Source organism: Malaclemys terrapin, chromosome 5 (genome assembly GCF_027887155.1).
Source record: "Malaclemys terrapin pileata isolate rMalTer1 chromosome 5, rMalTer1.hap1, whole genome shotgun sequence".
NCBI lineage: Eukaryota > Metazoa > Chordata > Testudines > Emydidae > Malaclemys > Malaclemys terrapin.
The window spans coordinates 104,289,422-104,315,193 of record NC_071509.1 but is presented as its reverse complement, the minus strand read 5'-3'; the positions used below and the strand labels follow the sequence as shown (position 1 = coordinate 104,315,193).

At 44.0% G+C, this 25,772-nt stretch overlaps 1 protein-coding gene across 5 annotated transcripts in view; it reads right to left on the bottom strand.

The window, feature by feature from the left end:
• The window catches only part of SPATA5 (spermatogenesis associated 5), a 306,473-nt gene that overhangs the window by 190,456 nt on the left and 90,245 nt on the right, over positions 1–25,772 (bottom strand). For 4 of the 5 annotated variants that reach the window (XR_008445214.1, XR_008445213.1, XM_054030920.1 and 1 more), the window contains exon 14: positions 8,956–9,082. Coding sequence is in view for 3 of the 5 variants with exons in the window: in XM_054030920.1 (XP_053886895.1) it covers positions 8,956–9,082 (127 nt within the window). In the remaining 2 variants the exon portion in view is untranslated. Of the gene's footprint in view, positions 1–8,955; positions 9,083–22,815; positions 22,913–25,772 lie in introns of those variants that run through there. The other variant, XM_054030923.1, reaches the window with a different exon arrangement.

Genomic DNA, 25,772 nt, shown 5'->3' with positions numbered 1-25,772 from the left:
CAAGACCACGTTCAGTTTTATACCTGTACCAGACAGGGCACTAACTGCACAAAAGCAGGACCGTCCTGCTTCGAACCACATGAATGGCCGGCCTCGCAACAGCAGCTCCCTACTCTTCTCAGTTTCAGGAACTATTGGGTTGAGCTCCCTTAGTTGAGCTGGGCCTTGTCGGTTCATCCCTCAGGCACGTTAATGAGCCCAACTGGGCTGCAGCAGAATTGCCTGATTGGCCAGCCTGCACAAATGGCTGAAAGGAGCCAACAGGTCTACATTTAAGCTTGTTGACTGTTCAATGCTTACACCCGGCAGCTGCAATCACTCCTGTGCCTCCCTCGTTCCCAGCCTTGTTCCCATCCTGCCGCAGTCTGCTCCTGCCCTGTTCTAGCCCACCCCAGTCCTGCTCCCCTTGCCCAGCTTCTGACTCTGGCTCTCACCTTTGGCTACAGTTACTGGCTCCAGCTCGGACCCCTGACTCTGACCCTTGGATTGATTCCTGACCCTGAGGCCAGGCCGTGTCTCTGATCACTAGGTCAGACTGCTGACTCCCAGGAGCAGCAGTAGGGACCCTCCCCACACACCAACAGCCATACAGGAATAACAAGGGGGGCAACAGGAATTCCATCTTACCCAAGAGAGGGAGAGAGTAACAGCATGGGGGACCACGCCTGCAATACTTACACTCTGGCTACTGAGATATCTGCTTTAATGGGGGCCTGAAGAGGCTGCACCTATCTCCTTCTCTTCACACAGAATTCTCTGAATGGATGGTGCTGAGGGATTCCCAAGCAGTGGGCCTTATTCCGGTTATATATAGGGCGCTACCAAATACATGGCCATGAAAAACACATGAAATCAGACTGTGAAATTTGGTCTTTTGTATGCTTTTACCCTATACTACATAGATTTCATGGGGGAGACTAGTGTTTCTCAAATTGGGGGTCCTGACCAAAAGGGAGTTGCGGGGGGGGGGGTGTCACAAGGTTATTGGGGGGGGTCATAGTATTGTCATCCGTACTTCTTCGCTGCCTCCCGAGCTGGGGGGCCGGAGAGTAGTGACTGATGGCCAGGTGCCCAGCTCTGAAGGCAGCACCCTGCCACCAGCAGCACACAAGTAAAGGTGGCAATACCATACCATGCCACCCTTACTTGTGCGCTGCTGACTTCAGAGCTGGCAGCTGGAGACTGGTGGCCGATGATTGACAGCCCAGCTCTGCAGGCAGCAGCACACAAGTAAGGGTGGCAATACCATACCATGCCATCCTTACTTCTGGGCTGCTGCTGGCGGCGCCTCTGCCTTCAGAGCTGGGCTCCTGGCCAACAACCGACACACTCTGGCCACCCAGCTCTGAAGGCAGCATCGCCACCAACAGCAGTGCAGAAGTAAGCATAGCAGTACCGCACACGCGCACACAGTAACCTTGCAGCCCCTCCACAAATCCTTTTTGGGTCAGGACCCCTACAGTTACAATACCCTGAAATTTCAGATTTAAATAGCTGAAGGTCATGAAATTTATGATTTTTAAAATCCTGTGACCATGAAATTGACCAAAATGGAATTTGGTAGGGCCTTAGTTATATAAAATGAAGGCAGCAGCTCTCAGTTATTTTTCAGGCTCACAGTAGGCCTCGCTGCATCAGTTTCACTTGGTTCATGTTTCCAAGGTTTTCATCATGATCATGAAGACTAGAAACTTATCTTTAGAAAATAAAAAGTACATTTACATTCTGATGTAGCCACATCACTGTAAACATTGGGGCCCTGAGCATTAGGCTATAGTGCCTACCCTTTCATCCAATCCCGTGTGTAAGGGCGTCATTAGGCAGAATCTTTAGATTCCCCCAGAATCCTACAGAAGTCAAGTATAACTTCATCGTTTCAACCTTAGCAGTCGGCTTACATTACGTTTTCAAGACTCTCTCTGTAAAGAATAGGACTAAAATTTTTATTTTAAATGAAACCTGAAATTCTCCTTTATGATTCCATCCCCATCAAAATAGGGGGTGCCAGGTGTAGAATGCACAAAGTACAAAGCCAAGCTCAGCTTTTCTTTGTACCCAGGGCAACTGTAATCCTATCATGTTGAAGCCATGACATAAACGAGACATTTGTGTGTGATCAAGATGAAGAGTACAAGACAGGCCCTTAAGTCACCAAATAGGCAAATACACAAATAAATGAGTATATTGTGGTAGGAACTGTAATTTATGCCAGCAAATCTGACTGGTAAACATGCTTACAGTATCACCTGCTTTAATAACACACACACACACACACACACACTTCCAGACAATAACTAATAAATCTGCAAGATTCTTTATTTCCTTTAACTCGTAAAACTGCAAACCTAAATATTTGAATTTCTTCCATAAGCTTTGAGAAAGGCAGAACTTTGAAGTTTCTAAAGAGGAAAGATTATTTTCTTTTGCCGCAGGCCAGAAATTAAAATTTCTTTACTGATTCTGCCAAACCGCCATATAATGTACTTTTTATTTTCATCAAACTAAACCACTTTGAATTAGAGCTGTCCCATAGCTACTGAGTGATCAACATTTTGAGGGTCAGACCAACTTTGTAAACCACTCTATGAACCCTCTGACCAAAAGGGACCCTCTAAAAACCACGCAAGATCAAACAGGATTGTGGGGAAAGAGTTTCATTGCATTTCCTCACTGTTGGCAGTTTTTGAGGACAACACATGCTGCAGTTTTATCTGTTCACGTGATCGTAACAGTGGGTTGCGTCCACATGTTGTTTTTTAACTAAATGAGATAAATTTAACCCTGGGTAGTAAAGCTACTCCAAAGAATAATTTGGTCCCAATGTTTTCGGTAAAAAAGTTTTTAGGGCTAAATAAAAATACAAAAAGGAGGAAAATATTCCTCTGGACTGGCATATTTAGAGCACACTCATGAGCAGCATGTAAGATATCTTATATTTGAACCTATATTCTTCCAGGCTGTTTACAGTTTTTCAAAAAGCATGTATCAACTCCCAGTTCTTTGGCATTCATTGCATTATTTGTGCATCACTACAATTTCAGTTTTATACTGCTCTAAAGCATAAGAACATAAGAATGGCCATACTGGGTCAGACCACAGGTCCACCTAGCCCAGTATCCTGTCTTCCAACAGTGGCCAATGCCAGGTGCCCCAGAGGGAATGAACAGAACAGATAATCATCAAGTGATCCATCCCCTGTCGCCCATTCCCAGCTTCTCAACACTGATGAAATCCAGATCATCATCAATCTAAAAACAATAGGCTACGCTGACATCACATCATCTCATTAATCTTCATTTGTCCCATCACATCCTGTCATTCTTATGCAAATGACACACTTGAGGATGCAACTTTTCTGCACTCCATGATAAGGGGAGTAAGGCTATTAAAAGCCCCAGGGTGCCATCCAGGACCACAGACCATCGCTTCATTCAACGCCTTGTGTTTTACATCACATCTAATGTGTTTGACATTCAAATGTGACCCAGCAGGAGGTAAAACTATTTGATTTCTCAGCTACACACATCTCACTTCCTGTGCTGAAACACTTACTGAACTCCCTAGGGATCTAACAGTGTCTTGCTTCAGCGTTCCCTTGCTAATAGAGATTGAAATACAGCTCAAGAGGAAGAAGATATTTGCATGGGGCATGTAACAATGATAGCAATCCACCCTTCTCACCTAAGAGTTAAGATCTACACTAAAACCCTGGGTATGCTGAGACTCCAGGATACAGAAGCAAGTTGGTTTAGATTAGTGAATACCAAAGAGGAAAAACACATAGGTTACCTTCCAAGGAAATTTGGTAGAGAGCACTCTGGAAAGAATGTGCATACCCAATTACAAGTCTGTTTAAAACATTTAATTTTAGGTTGAATAAGAGTACACAAGGTCCTAAAATGTTTTAGGCCCCAAAAATTATTCCCTGAGCCTAGAAGTCAGCATGAATTAAAATCATTTCCCATACTTGAATGTCTGTCTCATCAGTTCTATTCCCACAGCTGTTCCCCAGACACCACAGGTGGTGAAAACTAAACTTATCTGTTGCACAACAGGAAGGACTTTATTATTATTATTTACTCATAACAATGTTTTGTTTCATCAGCACCTTCAATAAATGCTCTGAACATCTTGTTCCCATCACATGTGTGAATGTAGGAAGAGCAATTTTTATTAGACGGGAAAAAATACGGGAACAATAGAAGTACGTAAAATAAGACATTTTCTCTGAGGAAAGTAGCAACCACCTCAGAACAACCTTAGCATCATGTGAGAAGTAAATGAGAAATAAAGTTGGTTAAAATGTCTCAGACAGTCAAATGTGGCGGTGAGGTTATTGGCAATAGTGCTTAGGTACCACGGTGATAGTCCAAGAAATTATTATAATTAACAGATGTATGTCACAAGTACCAACCACGTTTACAGTTAAATGGATGGCTAAAAATATGCGCAAATAAGAGAGCCCTGATATCCATATTTACAATGATGGCAAAGCCTGCATTAGACTGAGGAAAAATAATCTTCTACTTACGTGCACTCTATACTCTCAAAAGTCTGTCTCAAATTATAGGAAAGAACCATAAACTGTATATTGACAGATAAAGAAGAAACTACATAAACATATGCTGGATTTAGTTTACTCTTTTGGTAAATTAATATATTTAGACACATCAAACACCTTCCAAACTTTACTCTCTTTACAAGGCGAAGAACAGAACCTCCAGTAAAATTTACTATATTCCTCAATCCCTGCAACACCAAAGCAAAGAACACAGATGTGCATTGTACTTGTGACTTTTTACAGTATATAAGGAACACACATTAAAGTGAACATACAGTCATCATATGAATGCTTGAGAAGGGCATATATTGATTGGAAATATGTGATTACACTAATGAGTATTTAAAAACATTACATTAATTCATATTTTAAAGTTTTTAAAAGGCATATATGGAAACTGACTAATCATAACGTAAACTACAAATCCACATTGCAAGATTTTCCAGTTGTTACTTTACTGAAGCCCAGAATAGTGATGTTCTTATAGTGTTCACCCTCTCCCTTTTCCCTTCCAAACAAGAGAAAGAGCAACCACTGTAAGCATCTGTGACTCCTGGGGTAGAGTAGCATAAGGGTGCAACCAACCTACTTGGCTTGTAGGCAGCATGATGTCACTGTGGGTACGTGCACACTAGAGCTGGAGACAGGGCCGGCTTTAGGAAGTGCGGGGCCCGATTCGAACAGTTTTGACGGGGCCCCGGCAGGGATGACTGAAAAAAAAACGTAAAAAAACACGTGGGGCTTGTACTCACCGGGCGGCACTCCTAGTCTTCGGCGGTGGGTCCTTCACTCGCTCCGGGTCTTCGGTGGCACTGAAGGACCTGCTGCTGAAGTGCTGCTGAAGACCCAGAGCGAATGAAGGACCCGCCGCTGATGTGCCGCCGAAGACCCGGAGTGCTGCCGGGTGAGTAAAAATTAACAAGGAGCATCTAGCCAGGGAAGGTATTCTCGGCCACTTGCCCCCACCCCAGCGGCCCTGCCACTGGGCGCGGGGCCCTCTTAGGCGCGGGGCCCGATTCGGGGGAATTGGTGGAATTGGCCTAAAGCCGGCCCTGGCTGGAGGTGTAATTTCCAACTTGGGTAGGCATACCTGTGCTCTGATACATCTGGTGCACTAAAATAGCAGTGTAACTGTGGCTGCATGGCTAACAGTTGTGCCTCAGATTTCAGATAGGATTGTACTCGAGGTAGCTAGCGCATCCCACCGCCTGTGCAGCTGCAGCTACACTGCCACTTTGAGAGTGCTAGCTTGTATGTTTAATTGAGATGGAAATTACACCTTCCAGCTCCAGTGTACAACCACCACCACACTGACTCACTGGTTCTCAAACCTCATTAAGCTGCACTCCCACTCTCTCCCTCCCGCAGTCAGTGTGGACTGGCAAGATTCTAATCTATATCCATTTATAAAATAGCCCTTTTAAGAGAGTTTCTTACCTTGGAAAATAAAATCATTTTCAAAAGATTTAAAATATTATCTTTCTCCCTTGTCTTTCCTTTTGTCCAATCCAGTAATAATTAATAAACAACGATACAGCTCTGTAAAAATCAGCAATAAAAGGAGGTAGGAGAAGCATAATTTGTATTTAAAAAATAATGTAAGAAGAAAATTAGTCTTATCCATTTCTCATAGATTTTAAATACTGTAAGGCAGTCAGGGAGCTTTTCTATTCAGAACAAACTATAACTTAATGGGCCTGTGTTCCCTCTTCGTTATCTGTTGGCAAAATCAAGAGCTAGGCATTTTCACTGGACAAGTGGTAGCAGCAAATACACAAACTAGTGTTTTGAAGTTAAAGTAAGAGCTTCCTGAAGTAGCAGTCCAAATTACACAGGATAAAAGAAGAAAAGCTAATAGTTAACAGCTACCCTTGCATTTAAATTATATTAAGCTGAAAACCCTTTCCCTCACTAAGAGGGAAATCCTTGTCACCCAATTCCAATCTCAGCTAAATGGGATCTGTATATGTGACTTTCACAGAGATACAAAGGGAACAGAATTCTTCCTCCCAACCACCAGAACATCTACAACGCTGCTCCAGGGTTTCTACTACAAGTATTTACATAGTATTCTGTTCAGTGGAGCCATTTATTTTGCACTTTGCCGGAAATGGCAAAACTGAGGGAAATCAGGGATGGTAAAAGGGCTTTGTCAGGTTCCATCCTTATTGCCTGTAGGTGAAATTTTGTTTAAGTTCAGTAAAGTTTCAACCTTTTGGCTAATTTCTAAATAGAAATAAGTTTCCTTTCATTGGTTCCTGTCTTCAGCAGTATATCCCCTCCTCCCTCTGCTGGCTCTGCAGCAGCTGATAACTAAAATAAACTATTCCCAAAAAAGTGGATGTACAAACAGATCAGTGCACGGACCAGAACTACATACTGTGACATTAGAACAGAACCAGCAGATTAAATTTAAAATCCTCCAGTCCACATGATTGAGGTCTGCTTTTGCAGCAGAAGTTGTAGCTGCAGAATGCAGTATTGCTAGTAACAGAAGTCCTGCGCAGCTATTAATATTACAGTTTGGTAGCTGCCTGTTGGGTTTGATAGCCAGCTGCTGGAGAAGGCTAATTTCAAGGATGAGTTCTGCCTACTGTCATTTAATAGGTTTCAGAGTGGTAGCCATGTTAGTCTATCAGCAAAAACAACGAGGAGTTCTTGTGGCACCTTAGAGACTCCTCGTTTTTGTCATTTAGTAGTTAGCATGTTTGTGTAGTACTGCCCTCTTCTGAATGGAATGTCTTGCTCAAGTGTGATTATGTTGCTCTAGAGCAGGGGTTCTCAACCTTTTCCATTCTGAGCCCCACCCCCCAACATGCTATTAAAACTCCACGGCCCACCTGTGCACAACTGATTTTCTGCTTATAAAAGCCAGGGCCGGTGTTATGGGCAAGCAGTGCAATTGCCTGTGACCCCCCAAAAAGCTAAGTTGCTCAGGCTTTAGCCTCAGCCCCCAGTGGCGGGGCTCAGAGCCCCAGGCTTCAGCTTTCTGCCTGGGCCCCAGTGAGTCTAACACTGGCCCTGCTTGGCAGCCCCCCTGAAACCTGTTTGAGGGCCCCCAAGGGGCCCAGGACCCCTGGTTGACAACCACTGTTCTATAGGATATCTGGTCAAAAATTGGGCTTTCCATCCATGGGGAAATTCCAATATTTCAAAATTTGATATTTTCCCAAATCGGGGCAAAAACTTGAATACTAGAATTTTTGGCAGAACAGACAGTCCAACCAGAGGGGAGACCATGGTGCATAATGGGAGTCCAGCCAACAAGTCTGGCGCATAGAGGGAAATGGGGGCATGAGGCACCCAAACTTCAACTTCTAGGAAGCACTGTGGCAGTTCAGGTGACCACAAAATAACATCAAACTGACCCAAAAGGAAATGTTTCCCTTCAAACATTCAGATTTGTCAGATTCAACTCAGGTTGACCTGATGCCAAATGAAATATTTAGTTTAAATTTTCTCAACAGAAAATTAATATTTTTGGCAAGGATCAAAAAATTCCCACAGATAATTTTAATTAGAAATGACATTTTCAACTGAAATTTATTTGAGGAAAAATTCCTGACCTGCTCTACCCTAGTGGCTAACACACAAAGGGTATAAAAAAGCCTTAATGATAACAGCCATCAGTGGAACGTCTCTTGGACACAAGTGACTCGAGGGTTGTGTTTTTTGGAGCCAAAGTCAAGCAAGCAAAGACTTCCTTGAGTAAGGACCACCACTTAGAAATGCTTTTTAGAGGAAAGCAGTTCAAACTTAGTCCATTCCAGTGTGTTTTACTCTGACAAGAGAACATGGCTGTGGACTGTTTTAAAGCGATTTGGGGGGAGTTGCAGAGTTGTTTTGTTTTTGTTTTTTTTGCACTAAGCTACAGATTTAAGTTTCTCAAAATGTAAAATGGGGTGTAATTATTATCCAGCTATCATCACCTCAGTATCTAAACAGAAATTGTAATGTTTTACACCTGGAACAGCTATGGCTGGAAATGGGCTGAATTAGCAGCACTGATTACTAAATATTTTCAAAGGAAATAACTAATGAAACCAGCAGTCCAGCAAACTCCTTCATAAACAAACACTATAAAAACAAAATAGACACAAGTGGCTCCACAGAAATATTACACACATCCTGTGAGCTTGATTTAAAAAGATTTTTTTTTCCAGAAAACTGATACTTAAGGATGTTGCAGAATATTTTTATTTTCACTAAGCCTCATGCAACAAAAAAAGGAAATGCAGACAATCCTTTCCTCCTCCTTTGTCTGTTTTCAAACATCTTCCCTTAAACAGAAACTGGATTAGAGAATTAGGGAAAAGCACTGAAAGAGAATCAAATTATTCCAGAAGTTGGTTTTCACAAGAGACCAGTATATACCACAATGCAACTATTCTTACCTTGTCTATCATATCCGGTCGGTTTGTAGCTGCCAAAATTGTCACGTCCTTTAACTGTTCTATCCCATCCATTTCCGTTAACAGCTGAGCCAAGACACGGTCTGCTACGTTCCCAGCACCTGAAGACCTGATTAACAAAAATGCCACAGCATTAGTTTTCCTTTCCCAGATAATTACCAAATGAGAAAGGGTTTACGCTTCCGTAAAACCATAAAAAAAAAAAAAAAAAAAAAAAAAACTTTTCATCTTTCAGCTTTCTGATTTTTCACTTTCATCTTCAGTAGTGGAGGGAAAAAAATAACATAAATCATGTAAATTAGTTAAGGCTATATTCCAGAATTAGCCCTTCAAAAGATTTCGCAGTATTCATAAAAACATCTGGGCTTGTCATTTACTACCTTGCCACGGTGGACTGGACAAGGTTTTCACACAATATATATAGTCTGGTGTAAATATTTCTAAGGTGGGAATAGCTGGATTCACATGACTTCCTAACTAAACAGACAATACCTCAGTTCCTACCACTATCCAGGTGATTACTTATGCCACCCCATGCAGTACAATGTACAAGTACTTATGCATTTTGCAGTGTTCCACTATATTTTCACTTCTTCAATCTCCATCAAATGAGACCAACTTGAGTGCTAGCCAACTAACTCATAAAAGCATTTCCTCCCTTTATAATTCATCCATCTGTTTCTCCAGAAGAAGAGAAGAGAAACAAGAGAAGAGAAGCGTTGGGGGAAAGAAAGGCACAAGTGTCAAGTTTTGAAATCCCAAAAACATTAAACCCCAAAACAGAGGCATAAAATATTTTATGCATTTGAAGTAGTTTGGGAACGGATTCTAGTCACACTAAAGTCAATGGCAAAACTCTTAAATACACATGAAAGAAATGTTAAGAAAAAATGTAATTTGGTATTTTCTTTACAGCTTCTAATTTTTTTAAGCTAACTACAATACACTTGGGTTAACTCACAGTACAATCAGCCAACTGCCTTCTGCCCAAGTAAATGTATGTATATAGAAGAGAAAGATGTTGCATAACACAATGTAAAGGCAAAAAGAACAGGAGTACTTGTGGCACCTTAGAGACTAACAAATTTATTAGAGCACAAGCTTTCGTGGACTACAGCCCACTTCTTCGGATGCAAGTGGTAGCCCACGAAAGCTTATGCTCTAAAAATTTGTTAGTCTCTAAGGTGCCACAAGTACTCCTGTTCTTTTTGCGGATACAGACTAACACGGCTGCTACTCTGAAACAATGTAAAGGAACTGTATGGTTACTGAAATCCCATTTACAAAACCTTTCTGAAATGTTATGCTTTGGTCTGAAGACATCAATACTAGGTAAAATTATTAATTCAAAAACATTATAAGAACTAGGGGCATGTTGTTTTTAATCAAAAATACTAAGATGTAAAACCTAGGAAATATTAGGGCCATATATACATACGTATTGTGTGTGTGAGAGAAGAAGCTTAATATCAAAGCCAATAGATCATCTTTGCATATAATGAAAATATAATACAATTAAATATATAAAGAGGTAAACTAAACAAGTGCCAGTTCTCTCCTGAAAGAAAAGAAATGGAAAAGTCAGCATCTATAACAGTATCTGAATCAAAATCAGAATAAAAGTTCAGTTATTATTAAAATGTGTTTTTTAAAAACCATAATACTTCTGAATGGAAGCAAAGCTGTGCTTGCAAATTCACAGGCTTGGGACCAGACGCTGAACTCTTGATTTCCAAGATGGGTGAAATTTTCTATTGGGCTAAGCCAAAATACTGGGTCTCCTGAAGGCAAAGACAAATCAGCAGCTTATTCCAAAAGCTCCCTCTGCTGAACAACTGCTGCAAGTAGAGTTGAGAAGTTTAAACAGGTGGGGGAGGAAAGGGCGGGGAGTAAAGCCAAACCGTGTTAAGACTAAAATTTTACTGACCTCAAATAACAGAATTTAAATCATAGAATTAAGGCCTGCTCCTTACAGAGGGTAAAACTCAGACTGTCATCAAATAGGATTTGCCCACCAAAGATGTAAAAGACACAGTAAATCATCCAGGATCAGCCCCCTTGCCATAACAGGATTGCTCCCCACCGACTACTCACATTTCTTCATAACTTTGTGCCACTTCGTCTCCCTGTATTTAAAGGGACACTTTCCAATACATTTTAAAAAATGTTATTCTCCATTATTTATAATACCTTCCTAGTGATGCTCATTTTATCCTCCTTTCTTTGGTAAATATTTCTTTTGTCCCCGGCACCACTTATATCGCTAAAGGAGCCTTACCATTACAACAATTTAAAAAAATATATTTAAAATAACTAGATTGTGTGCACATACATGCGTACACACAAATAAATAGTATTTGTTGGCCATATTGTAATTTAACAGGAAAAAAATCATACCAGATTTTAAGATACAGAAATTAAAAGTTTTTTATTGTGTGTCCTTATTTTTGCAACCTTATGCTGCATGTGTACTAATGCAACACCACTGCTGATGCAATATAAATTTGAGAACAGTGCTTTGAGAAAAATGCTTTAGAGTCAGAGATCATAACTCACAGAATAGTTATTGCTTTTAACATATTGTTGATATTCAGAAACTGGAAGACATCTCCTTCTTGGTTTAATAAATGTTGCCTAATGCAATAATGGGTGGGCCAAGGGGATTGCTACGAAATATTAGAGAAGGGACTTTCTTTATTAGTCAGCTTTTTTTTGTTGTGCTGCAGCAGTGTTAAAAATTCCCCAGTGAAATGAGTGCATTTCTAACATACCCAGAGGTCACAGCCCTATCAATTTAAAAGGAGTGGAATGTGATAAAATATTATAGTTGTTTGCAGAAGGTTAGTAAATACTTTTCAAAGGAAATAGATCCTTAAAATAAATTAGAGTCAACTTTTGTAAAGTAAGCTAATCTTAATAGGTAATAAAGCCACCCCATCCTGAAAAGACTTATACATGGACTTAACATCTCACCCTTGGGACTACTCAGAGACATACAATTAGGCATGAAAGTCTCTAAGATCAGGGCCTAAATGAAAATGGTCTGAAACCAGAAGTCACCAGGAGAGGGGGCAAATTTTTTGGGTTTAAGAAATAGCAGGAATACGTGTTTATTGGGGGGTAGGGAGCATTGTATCCTTTCTGATATGAACAGCTACGTTGCAAGTTTCAGTATGGAGACAATGTTTATCCCAAGTATAAAAATCATGGACAGGGTGGATTTGGAAAGTAACTGAACAGCATCTAAATTAATCTCATTGATGGCAAAATCCCCAAAAGTTTTCAAAGAGTGAAAAGAAAAGTTAAATTACAAACTACATGCTATGTGTACATAAGGCTTAAGAACATACTCTCCTCTCCCCACTCCCACAATACTGTACACTAATCCAACAGCATGAACTCCTACATCCATGCAGAGCCCCACTGAAGTCAATGGCATTTGATACCAGACCAACAGCCCAAGATAGCAAATCCCAATGAAGAAATGTGGTCTTTTTTTATTATTTGGCAACAGATAGGAAATATGCTACAGGCAGAGGAAAAATACTTTATAGTAAAGACAGGTGGCTGAAAAAAAATTAATAAAATGTCTGAAAATAAAATGCCTGATACACAGACAACTGCCTTGAATTTGCATGTATTTACTCATTGAACTAGATGGTCATATTGAGCACCATATTTAGCCTGTATTCTACAGTAAATAAACTCTTTTGACTTAACAGGATATCCTATAAAAATGCAGACAGGCACACATTTATAGTTAGAGATTTCTTCACCAGCTGCTCCAGAACTGCGTCATCACCATGTGCTCCAAGGAGCTCCAGTGCCGCATAAACCGTTAATCTGAAGGGTGACATACAAGTATGCATTTTTCCATTTTCCCATGATTTCCCAGCAAGGGTTTCAAATTAATGCAGGCAATGCTCATTAAGGCTGCCTGGACTTCTGATACATACGGCAGTCAGAAAAAGAATTATGATTAGCCCTCCAATCCTACTTACACATTGCCAAAACCAACGGCCAGTCAAGCAGACTCCCCGCCCCCACACACACACACCTGACTTCCACACATTGATTTCATCATCACAACTACACAGAAACAGTCCTCAAAAGGCACGTACTGGTACAGACTCATTTCCTGTCAACAAACTGATTGAGAATGAAGGCAGTCAAAATTAAGCGTTTGAGAGAGAGTGCACGCGTGTCTTACCCTCACCACAAATTCCCAGAACTCCAAACTAAAAGAGGGGGTAAGAGAAATCTGGCAGCTTCATTACTGCCTAAGAATTTTAAATCATTTGTAATTTTGGGAAAATAAAACGACAGTTTTTTTTTAAATATGAAATAGGATTAATGTTTGTACAGTGCTCTGAAAAATGTAAAGCAGTAACTAAGCATTACTATCAGTTTGCGAGTCATTCTTTCTGTGTATGGATTAATTTTTTTGTCAAATCTTCTTTAACCCACTTTCTACACATTTACAAGAATCTCTTACACCATAGCACTTATTTTTTTTAAATAACTTGGAGCCAGCCTTACTTACTGCCACCCTTACTCCCACTGAAGTGTAAATAACTCTGCAGGTAGCCTGTTGGTTTCAGAGAGCATGAGTAGCAGGTCTTTACTCATAACATAAATTCCCTGAATTCCGAAGTATGCAAGGTGAAACTATTTATATATTAATGGCACTATTTAGTGTAAGACAGACAGACTAGGCTTCAATAGTAGTGAAAGATCCATTTCCCATGTACATTCTGAAGTGAAAGATTCCTAGAATACAGGTGTATTTTATATTGCATCAAGGTCTTAAAATTAACCACTGCTATCTGATTGACAACCAAAGCAGCATATATGCTGCTTAACATATGGGATTCTGTGATAGGGTGCACTGGCACCAGGACAAACAAGGGGTTAACCTCAGTTCACCTTCCTCCTCCCAGCTCCTGGAGACTGATCCAATGCCCATTTAAATTAGTGGGAGTCTGATTTCAATGGAAAAAGAAGAACAGGAGTACTTGTGGCACCTTAGAGACTAACAAATTTATTAGAGCATAAGCTTTCGTGGGCTACAGCCCACTTCATCGGATGCAATGGGTGTTGCATCTGGCCATCTTTGCACAGATGCCCAAAGAAAGAGCTGTAAGAGTGGCTGCTTGGGTGAAGGTGGAAAGGAAAGTAATGCATTTGGGAAGGTGTGGCTCCATACCCAGCATCAGGTAAGTGAGTTGAACCTCAAGCTGAGGAGTTTACTTTATGTGATAGGGTATGTGCAGGTGAGGCCCAAAACCATGGCTTTCGTGGGCTACAGCCCACTTCATCGGATGCAATGGGTGTTGCATCTGGCCATCTTTGCACAGATGCCCAAAGAAAGAGCTGTAAGAGTGGCTGCTTGGGTGAAGGTGGAAAGGAAAGTAATGCATTTGGGAAGGTGTGGCTCCATACCCAGCATCAGGTAAGTGAGTTGAACCTCAAGCTGAGGAGTTTACTTTATGTGATAGGGTATGTGCAGGTGAGGCCCAAAACCATGGTTTAAAATAAATGTAACATCCCTGGAGTCTGGTGGCACCTTAAAGACTAGTCTGTATCTACAAAAACAACAAGGAGTCTGGTGGCACCTTAAAGACTATGCAAGTTTTTTGTTGAGGTTGATGGATTTCCACTCCATACGGCTAAATTTAGTGCCTTGCATGGTGTCAAGCTACCCCCGGATACTTGTAACATCCCTGTTATATTTATAAGCAATACCTTTGGAGAAAAAGAAGGTTGCCGACACCAACATTTCCTCTCCCTCCTCCCCCGCATTGCCAAGACATTGCACGCTGTACTTGTTTGGCACATCTAGCCCATTATACAGCATCATGTACTTTTGGCATTATACTGTGTAAGTGATATGCTTCTTATTTATCTTCCTCTCAAATAAATAGACATTCACTTCCAAGGCTAAATAACTAGTTTTAAAAAAGAAAGCCATTTTTGAGAAATCATCTGCTATTTATTTTTTCACTTCTTAAACTTAAAAAGTTGAACAGATTTTTTAAAATTTAAAAAGAAATATCCCCCCAAAATGAGATGTTAAAGATTCAGCTCACGAATGAAATTTGTAAACAAGCATTCATAATGAAAACACAGACAGACCCTTAGTCCTAGAGGTGTTTGCAGGATTGATGTAAAAATGAGTAGTTATGCAGAATACAGCATGTATCATTTTGACTCAGAAACTTATTGAAGCCCTGATCCTGAAATTGATCAGGTTCAGCAGTTTGCCTGCACAGAACTCTGTCGACTTCAATGGGGCTTGGTGCAGGAGCTCTGAACAAAGTCAAGTTGCAGAATCAGGACCGTAATGTAGTAGATAAGAAGGTGGAAGACAAGGATTGCTCAATGAAAGTAAATTCTAAGAAATCAAAAGAAAGCTTCACCGGTGTCTTTTGGATTAACTGCTTAAAATCAACCCAAGAACCTACTTATTCCCTCAAAATAATGCTTTAAGCACCTAAAGAAGATACCTGTAAGAATGATGAAGTTCCTGTTTCCTCTTATCTGGTTTCAATACAGTATCCTGAAGCTGCCACATAACTTGAAGGCCAAACTCTACTACATTTTTTTAAAATCAGTAAGAGGACTGTATCATGCTTAACTGATTTCAGCAACAGCGACTATGCTGTTCAACTTTCCAGAAAAATCATGGACTGAACAATGACTGCTTACTATTCTGCATACAAAGGGCCAATGCTGCTCCCACAGAAGACAGTGCTGCAACCGACTTCAAAGAAAACAGATTTAGGACCACAGTAAATTATATGTGCAGTAGGCTGATAATAGAAAGCATAACACCACTCACGTGACAAACAAGTAAATCTGAAAAGAAAAACACAACAATGGTTAAGTAATAACAAAATAAATACCACCACCTAGCATTTATAAGAATTCCATACAAACATTAACAAATTAACCCTCATAATAAAACCACGAGGTAGATACATATTTCTGTACCCATTTTACAGGTGGTGGGAGAATTTAAGTGACTTGCCCAAGATACAGAAGTGTCTGTGTCAGAACGGAGATTAGAAGTCAGCAGTTTCTGGTCTTGGATCTGTGCTCAGACCCACAGAGGACACCTCTCTGACAAATCAAATGAGGTTTAAGAGACTAATCTGAGTTCACAAACCATGGGCCTAATCCTTCTCAATTTACTCACATGACTAGTCCTACTGAAGATAATAGGGGTAAAGTGAGCAGGATTTGGCCAAATAAGTACGGAACACCACAAGTCAGCCTTTTTGGAAGGAGAGGAGGGTGGCAGCCCAAGGGACACCCGAGATATTGCAGAACAGTGTAAGGGCACTCCAGGAGAACCCCCTACTCTGACAAGATGTATCATGGAACTTAATGTTTATGCAGAGCAGGCACAGCACTAAAGTCTTGCAGAAAAACATGGAATTCAACTTATCTACCTGTGAAGTATCAACTGGTGAGCTGACCATGCCAGGTTTTGAACACCGACTATGATGGATTTCAAGGAGATCGTAATGCTTAGGTCACTCTCAAGTAGATCCACTGGGACTACACTGCTGGGAAGCCAGGGAGAAGTTGGAGAAGGCTGCCATGGGCAATGGTAGCATCTCAGCACAGATGAACCTGAACTCATGGAGATAACCAGGTTAGGGGACAGATCCCACAGCTTTACCATATGAACCCCTCCACCTAATAGCATGCTGAGGAGTAATCTCTACATGTGAATCACCACTGAGATTTCTATGGGAAAAGTTTCCACAGTTTTTCATGGTGAGGGTGGAGGGAGACAATCTGGCCCATTGTATGTACCATACAATATTAGACAAGACCTACATAAAGGTCTAGTCTTTTTACCAAAAAAGTTATAATAAAAATCGAAAGGTACGAGCTTTAAAAATCTTCCAGTAAAAGAAGTAATTTGAGATTCTGTCATTTCCAGGAACTATAAGGAAATAATTTAACATTGACACAAATGTAAAACTCATTGACATAACAAAATAGTTGGTATCAAAAAATTAATATCTGCTCAAACAGACCTGGATTCTGAACTTCTCTATAAGCTACTGGGGTAAAGGGTGCCTGAAATACCAAAGCCCCCTGCCAGCACACTCCCACACAAAAATCACTCCACTCACATAGTCTGAAAGATTTTATTGAGTCTGACATTTCTGTCAGGGCTTTGTAGGGGTAAACTGTCAGCAAGAAGCACCTGCCAAGTCAGTCTTTTCAGTCCAACTGCCATGATCGTAATTAACTGTCACACTGTTTTATTTCCTTCCCTCACAAATTTTGATGAAATATGGCTTTGGCAGTTCCACGTTTTCCACAATATTAAAAGAAAATTCTACTCCAATAGCACTAGCAGCTAATAAACAAACAAATAAATAAATAATGGCAGTATCTTCCCAGAGAATAGTAATTTTTCATAATGAAAATTAAGGTATTTGCCAAGAAAAATGGCTTTTAAAATGGGTAAGGCCCTTATTTTGCAGTTGAGCCTTTTTTTCTTAAACGCTGATATGACTTCATGAAACATCTCCAGATCTTGAGTAAAATTACTGGCCTTGCAAACATAGGTCATCACATTCATGCAAGCAATACAATATGGTTATAACTGACACTTCTGTTTCCTGTAGCACCTTTCATTCAAGGATTTCAACATAATTTACATGCATCCATTCATTATCCCTTCAAGGTAAACATTACTACCATTTTAGAAATGGGGAAACTGTGCTACAGAGATGTTAAGTGATCCCACCCCACACACAGCAGATCAGGTATCCCACAAAGCAGATGGATAGCAAAAATGTGTACAATTATTACTGAAACACTGATTATCTTTTAGAAATATTGAGCCAAATTCATATCTGGCATATGCAGGCACAACTCCACTCAAGTTTGTCAATTAGGCCAACAGTGAAGTCAGACCACTGTTTATATATTAATGTGATGGATTCTATAGAAAAGCCTATAACTGACAGTTTGTAAAGTTAATTGCAAGTTAAGCTATTTCAAATTTTGGCCAATCTAAAAATAGTGTATGACTAAAAAAGTGTTGAAATAAGAAATCTTCCTTCAAAGAAGGGAATTGCTTTGGCTGTAGTGGTGATGTCACAAAGCTACAAAGGAGGATCATAACTCTAACCCTTCTCCTGCTCACCCACTGCACCCTATGTTTGGACACTATTTACACTGTTGCCATATGTTTTCCACCCAACTATACTCAGGCAGTACCCACTGTAATGCATCCTTGCCCTCCCTCTCTCCCACGACTGCAGACCATTCAAAAGGAGAGAATCTGGGCAAGTCATGTAATCCAGGGCTTGGGTTAAATTTTGGCTTCATGAACGTCTGTGTACATATGCATCTTCTCCATTTACACCAACCTCTCATCAGTTACTTGGAGGAGTTAGCCAGGAAAAAGGGAAGGAAACCATGCATTAGAGTCTGTTTGAAATGGGGTTGTAGAAGGATACAATCATGAAAAATAATAAGGCCTTGCAAAAATGCATGTTACTCTTCAGAATTTAACTTACCAAGGAAAGGGAAGTCAGAGTTACACCCTCCCTAATTCAGTGTTGTGTTTCAATTTCTGAGAGTTCTCCCAAATATGCAGGCCCACTCTGCTCAATGAGCTGGTACAGAATGGGTCCTGTGCGCTGTTCTTCACTGGCTCAGTCTGCTCTCATATTCGAGCAGGCAGAGCTCCCTCTCATTAAGGGCTGCTAACCTTCCCTCCATCCATTCTCCTCCTAGTGAGAAATAGTGTAAGAGCCCTGCAACCACTCGCTCTCTCCTGCGCCTCCCACCCCAACGTGGGGAGAGGGAAAGTGGAAAGAGCATCTGGCAGTCACTCACTCCTTCTGTTCCTGGACAGAAGCTGTCTTGCCTATGCTTGCTCTCTCTCAGGGTATGTCTACACTACGAAATTAGTTCGAATTTATAGAAGCCGGTTTTATTGAAATCGGTTGTATACAGCCGATTGTGTATGTCCACACAATAAAATGCTCTAGGTGCTCTAGTCGGCAGACCGCGTCCACAGTACGAGGCTAGCGTCGACTTCCGGAGCATTGCACTATGGGTAGCTATCCCACAGCTATCCCACAGTTCCCGCAGTCTCCGCCGCCCCTTGGAATTCTGGGTTGAGATCCCAATGCCCGGATGATGCAAAACAGTGTCGCGGGCGGTTCTGGGTACATGTCGTCAGGCCCCTCCCTCCCCCGTCACAGCAACGGCAGACAATAGATTCGCGCCTTTTTATCTGGGTTACCTGGGTTACCTGTGCAGACAACATGGAGCCCGCTCAGCACAGCTGAGCTCACCGTCACCATATATCCTCTTGGTGCCGGCAGACGTGGGACTGCATTGCTACACAGCAGCAGCTGCTAACTGCCTTTTGGCGGTAGACGGTGCAGTAGACTGGTAGCCTTCATCGGCGATCTGGGTGCTGGCAGCCGTGGGGCTTGCCTTTTGGCAGTAAATGGTGTATTATGACTGTTGGCCGGCCTATTACAAGTCGGGTCATCGCACATTAGCAGAGTCTTCCCTGAGCAGCAGCTCGTGCAATAGGCCTGAAGACCATCGTCATACACCGCCCCGTATTTGCTGCCAAGCACCCAGAAAGATGCCGAGGGCTATCAGTCACGCTGCACCGTCGTCTTAAGATGTAAAAAATAGATTTTCTCTGTATTCATTTGCTTCCCCCTCCCTCCGTCAAATCAACGGCCTGCTAAACCCAGGGTTTTCAGTTTAATCTTTGGGGGGGACCAGTCTGTGACAGTTGTTTGTGTCTCTCCCTGATGCACAGCCACCGTTCTTTATTTTAATTCCCTGTGCCTGTACGCCATGTCGTCACTCGGCCCCCCTCCCTCCTTCCCCTAGGCCGTCAGATACTACGTTTGCGCCACAGCTCGAGCCGCGAAGCGGTTCACGCCTTTTCTTTGAATTCTGGGTTGAGATCCCAATGCCCGGATGATGCAAAACAGTGTCGCGGGCGGTTCTGGGTACATGTCGTCAGGCCCCTCCCTCCCCCGTCACAGCAACGGCAGACAATAGATTCGCGCCTTTTTACCTGGGTTACCTGTGCAGACAACATGGAGCCCGCTCAGCACAGCTGAGCTCACCGTCACCATATGTCCTCTGGGTGCCGGCAGACGTGGGACTGCATTGCTACACAGCAGCAGCTGCTAACTGCCTTTTGGCAGTAGACGGTGTAGCATGAGTGATAGCCGTGGGGCTGGCAGCCGTAGGGCTGCATTGCACCAGCCCCTTCCAGGCGATGGTATATTATGACTGGTACCCGTCGTCGTCGTACTGGAGTGGCTGTCAATCATGGCCACCTGGGCAGACATGCTACTGTCTCGATGATGACGGTTACCAGTCATAATGTACTATTTTCTGCCAATTGCCCAATATTGTCTGCTAAGCACCCAGAAGAGGGCGATGCTGGGTGCTGGCGGACGTGGGGCTGGCAGACATGGGGCTGCATTGCTACACAGCAGCAGCCCCTTGCCTTTTGGCAGATGATGGTATATTATGATTGGTACCCATCATCATCATACTGGTATGGCTGTCACTCATGCTGCAGCGTCGGCTGCCACCTTAAGATGTAAAAAATAGATTTATTCTGTGTTCATTTGCTTCCCCTTCCTCCGTGAAATCAACGGCCTGCTAAGCCCAGGGTTTCCAGTTTAATCTTTGGGGGGACCATTCTGTGTGACAGTTGTTTGTGTTTCTCCCTGTTCCTGTACCTGTACGCCATGTCGTCACTTGGCCCTCCCTCCCTCCCTCCCTCCCGCCCTCCTTCTCCTGGTCCATCAGATACTACTTTCGCGCCTTTTTTCTGACCAGGCGCCATAGCTAGCACTGGGATCATGGAGCCCGCTCAGATCACCGCGGCAATTATGAGCACTATGAACACCACGCGCATTGTCCTGGAGTATATGCAGAGCCAGAACATGCCAAGGCGAAACCCGGACCAGGCGAGGAGGCGATTGCAGCACGGCGACGAGAGTGATGAGGAAATTGACATGGCCATAGACCTCTCACAAGGCACAGGCCCCAGCAATGTGGAAATCATGGTGTCACTGGGGCAGGTTGATACCGTGGAACGCCGATTCTGGGCCCGGGAAACAAGCACAGACTGGTGGGATCGCATCGTGCTGCAGGTATGGGACGATTCCCAGTGGCTGCGAAACTTTCGCATGCGTAAGGCCACTTTCATGGAACTTTGTGACTTGCTTTCCCCTGCCCTGAAGCGCCAGAATACCAAGATGAGAGCAGCCCTCACAGTTGAGAAGCGAGTGGCGATAGCCCTGTGGAAGCTTGCAACGCCAGACAGCTACCGGTCAGTCGGGAATCAATTTGGAGTGGGCAAATCTACGGTGGGGGCTGCTGTGATCCAATTTGCCAGGGCAATGAAAGACCTGGTGATAGCAAGGGTAGTGACTCTGGGCAACGTGCTGTCAATAGTGGATGGTTTTGCTGAAATGGGATTCCCAAACTGTGGCGGGGCCATAGACGGAACCCATATCCCTATCTTGTCACCGGAGCACCAAGCCACCGACTACGTAAACCGCAAGGGGTACTTTTCAATGCTGCTGCAAGCCCTGGTGGATCACAAGGGACGTTTCACCAACATCAACGTGGGATGGCCGGGAAAGGTACATGATGCTCGCGTCTTCAGGAACTCTGCTCTGTTTCGAAAGCTGGAGGAAGGGACTTTCTTCCCGGACCAGAAAGTGACCATTGGGGATGTTGAAATGCCTATCGTGATCCTTGGGGACCCAGCCTACCCCTTAATGCCATGGCTCATGAAGCCGTACACAGGCAGCCTGGACAGGAGTCAGGACCTGTTCAACTACAGGCTGAGCAAGTGCCGAATGGTGGTGGAATGTGCATTTGGACGTTTAAAAGCGCGCTGGCGCAGCTTACTGACTCGCTCAGACCTCAGCGAAAAGAATATCCCTATTGTTATTGCCGCTTGCTGTGCGCTCCACAATATCTGTGAGAGTAAGGGGGAGACCTTTATGGCGGGGTGGGAGGTTGAGGCAACTCGCCTGGCCGCTGATTACGCGCAGCCAGACACCAGGGCGGTTAGAGGAGCACAGCAGGGCGCGGTGCGCATCAGAGAAGCTTTGAAAACGAGTTTTGTGACTGGCCAGGCTACTGTGTGAAACTTCTGTTTGTTTCTCCTTGATGAACCCTCCAACCCCCCCCCCGACCCGGTTCACTCTACTTCCCTGTAAACCAACCACCCCACCCCACCCTCCCCTCCCCCTTGCAGAGGCAATAAAGTCATTGTTTTTTCACATTCATGCATTCTTTATTAGTTCCTTACAGAGGTAGGGGGATAATTGCCAAGGTAGCCTGGGATGGGTGGGGGAGGAGGGATGGAAAAGGACACACTGCATTTTAAAACTTTAACTCTTATTGAAGGCCAGCCTTCTGATGCTTTGGCGATCATCTGGGGTGGAGTGACTGGGTGGACGGAGGCCCCCCCACCGTGTTCTTGGGCGTCTGGGTGAGGAGGCTATGGAACTTGGGGAGGAGGGCTGTTGGTTACACAGGGGCTGTAGCGGCGGTCTCTGCTCCTGCTGCCTTTCCTGCAACTCAACCATACGCTCGAGCATATCACTTTGATGCTCCAGCAGACGGAGCATTGCCTCTTGCCGTCTGTCTGCAAGCTGACGCCACCTATCGTCTTCAGCCCGCCACTTGCTCTGTTCTTCCCGCGATTCAGCCCGCCACCTCTCCTCTCGTTCATATTGGGCTTTTCTCATCTCCGTCATTGACTGCCTCCACGCATTCTGCTGTGCTCTATCAGCCTGGGCGGACATCTGCAGCTCCGTGAACATCTCGTCCCTCGTCTTACGTTTTCTCTTTCTAATGTTCACGAGCCTCTGCGAAGGAGAAACATTTGCAGCTGGTGGAGGAGAAGGGAGAGGTGGTTAAAAAGGACACATTTTAGGGAACAATGGGTACACTCTTTCATTACAAGGTCGCATATTTCGGCTTGCAGGCAGCCATCGTAGGCCACAGTGTTTTGGCTTTTTTAACCTTCTTAACATGCGGGAAAGGTTGCAAACAGCAGCGCATTTCCCATATCAAGGATGAATTGGGTTGTCCATTTAAAATGGGGTTTCAATGTAAAAGGAGGGGGCTGCGGTTTCCCGGTTAACATGCGGCACAAACACAAGTAAACCACCCCCCCCCACACACACACACACGATTCTCTGGGATGATCACTTCACCCCTCCCCCCCACCGCGTGGTTAACAGCGGGGAACATTTCTGGTCAGAAGAGCAGGAACGGGCGCCTCTGAATGTCCCCCTTAATAAAATCACCCCATTTCAACCAGGAGAGCTTTCTGGAGATGTCCCTGGAGGATTTCCGCCCCATCCCCATACACGTTAACAGACTTGCTTGCTTTTTTTTTGTAATGTTTACAAATATTTACAAAGTTACACTCACCAGAGGTCTCCTGTGTGCCCTGAGGGTCTTGGGTGAGTTCGGGGGTTACTGGTTCCAGGTCCAGGGTCACAAACATATCCTGGCTGTTGGGGAAACCGGTTTCTCCGCTTCCTTGCTGCTGTGAGCTACCTACAGTACCTCCATCGTCATCTTCCTCGTTCCCCGAACCGTCTTCCCTGTGTGTTTCTCCAGTGAGAGAGTCATAGCACACGGTTGGGGTAGTGGTGGCTGCACCCCCTAGGATCGCATGCAGCTCCGCGTAGTAGCGGCAAGTTTGCGGCTCTGCCCCGGACCTTCCGTTTGCTTCTCTGGCTTTGTGGTAGGCTTGCCTTAGCTCCTTAATTTTCACGCGGCACTGCTGTGTGTCCCTGTTATGGCCTCGGTCCTTCATGGCCTTGGAGATCTTTTCTAATACTTTTCCATTTCTTTTACTGCTACGGAGTTCAGCTATCACTGCTTCATCTCCCCATATGGCGAGCAGATCTCGTACCTCCCGTTCGGTCCATGCTGGAGCTCTTTTGCGATCCTGGGAGGACTCCATGACGGTTACCTGTGCTGATGAGCTCTGCGTGGTCACCTGTGCTCTCCACGCTGGGCAAACAGGAAATGAAATTCAAACCTTCGCGGGTCTTTTCCTGTCTACCTGGTCAGTGCATCTGAGTTGAGAGCGCTGTCCAGAGCGGTCACAATGAAGCACTGTGGGATAGCTCCCGGAGGCCAATAACATCGAATTCCGTCCACACTACCCCAATTCCGACCCGCAAAGGCCGGTTTTATCGCTAATCCCCTCGTCGGAGGTGGTGTAAAGAAACCGGTTTAAAGGGCCCTTTAATTCGAAAGAAAGGGCCTCGTTGTGTGGACGTGTCCAGGCTTAATTCGGTTTAACGCTGCTAAAGTCGACCTAAACCCGTAGTGTAGACCAGGCCTCAGAGACTGTGAACAACTTTGCCTCTTGTTTCCCTGGCCTGGAGAAGAAGACTGTGCTCCCTACAGCCTTCCTATGCCGCAGAGAGATCTGGAAACCAGATTTCTCCCAGCACTCCTCTCTCAGCCTGGACTTTTCTCCCCACCTCAGCTCACTCACAAAAGATATTATAAGGACAATGAGTGGAGAAATAAGAGACATATACAGGATTGATTTTGCTGGCAGCAGAGCAGAGAGAAATATACAGCATGGATTTGGTGGGGGGAGTGTGTGTGGGGGAAGATACCAAGTGCATTTTGCAGAGAGGGAGAAAACAGACTAGATTGGGACGTGTTTGTGTCTTGGCGGGGGAGGGGGGACACAGTTCACCAAGTGTGGTTAGGGGAAAAGAGTGGATTGGAGTAGTGTGTGATTGGGAAGAGAACTAGTGAAGTGAGGTGGTGCTTAGTGGACATCTATGCATGTGAAAGGAGTGGATATGGGTCAAGATGATATGTTTGGGGAGAAGGAGAAAGTACATAAGAGACAAAACATTCATTCTAAGGCCTTGTCTACACTACGAGAGTAGTTCGATTTTACTTAAATCGAATTTTTGGAATCGATATTGCAAAGTCGAACGTGTGTGTCCACACTAAGGACAGTAATTCGACTTTGTGAGTCCACACTAACGGGGAAAGCGTCGACATTGGAAGTGGTGCACTGTGGTCAGCTATCCCACAGTTCCCGGAGTCCCCGCTGCCCATTGGAATTCTGGGTGGAGCCGCAAATGCCTTCTGGGTAAAAAAAATGTGTCCAGGGTGCTTTTGGGTAACTGTCGTCATCCGTCCATCACTCCCGCCCTCCCTCCCTGAAAGCGCCGGCGGGAAATCAGTTCGCGCACTTTTCTAGTCAGTGACAGCGCGGACGCCACAGCACTGCGAGCATGGAGCCTGCTGCAACCATCACTGCAGTTGTGGCCGCTCTCAACGCCTCGCAACTTATCATACACCTTTCCCTGAGGCAGATGCAGAAAAGTCAGGCGAGGAGGCTACGTCAACGCGGTGATGTCCTGAAGTCTGAGAGTAGCACAGACCTCTCAGAAAGCAGGGGACCCAGCGCCGAGAACATCACGGTGGCAATGGGTCATGTTGATGCCGTGGAAAGGAGATTCTGGGCACGGGAAACAAGCACTGAGTGGTGGGACCGCATAGTGCTGCAGGTCTGGGATGAATCCCAGTGGCTGCGAAACTTTCGCATGCGGAAGGGAACTTTCCTGGAACTTTGTGAGTTGCTGTCCCCTGCCCTGAAGCGCAATGACACCCGGATGCGAGCAGCCCTGACTGTCCAGAAGCGAGTGGCCATAGCCCTGTGGAAGCTTGCAACGCCAGACAGCTACCGGTCAGTCGCG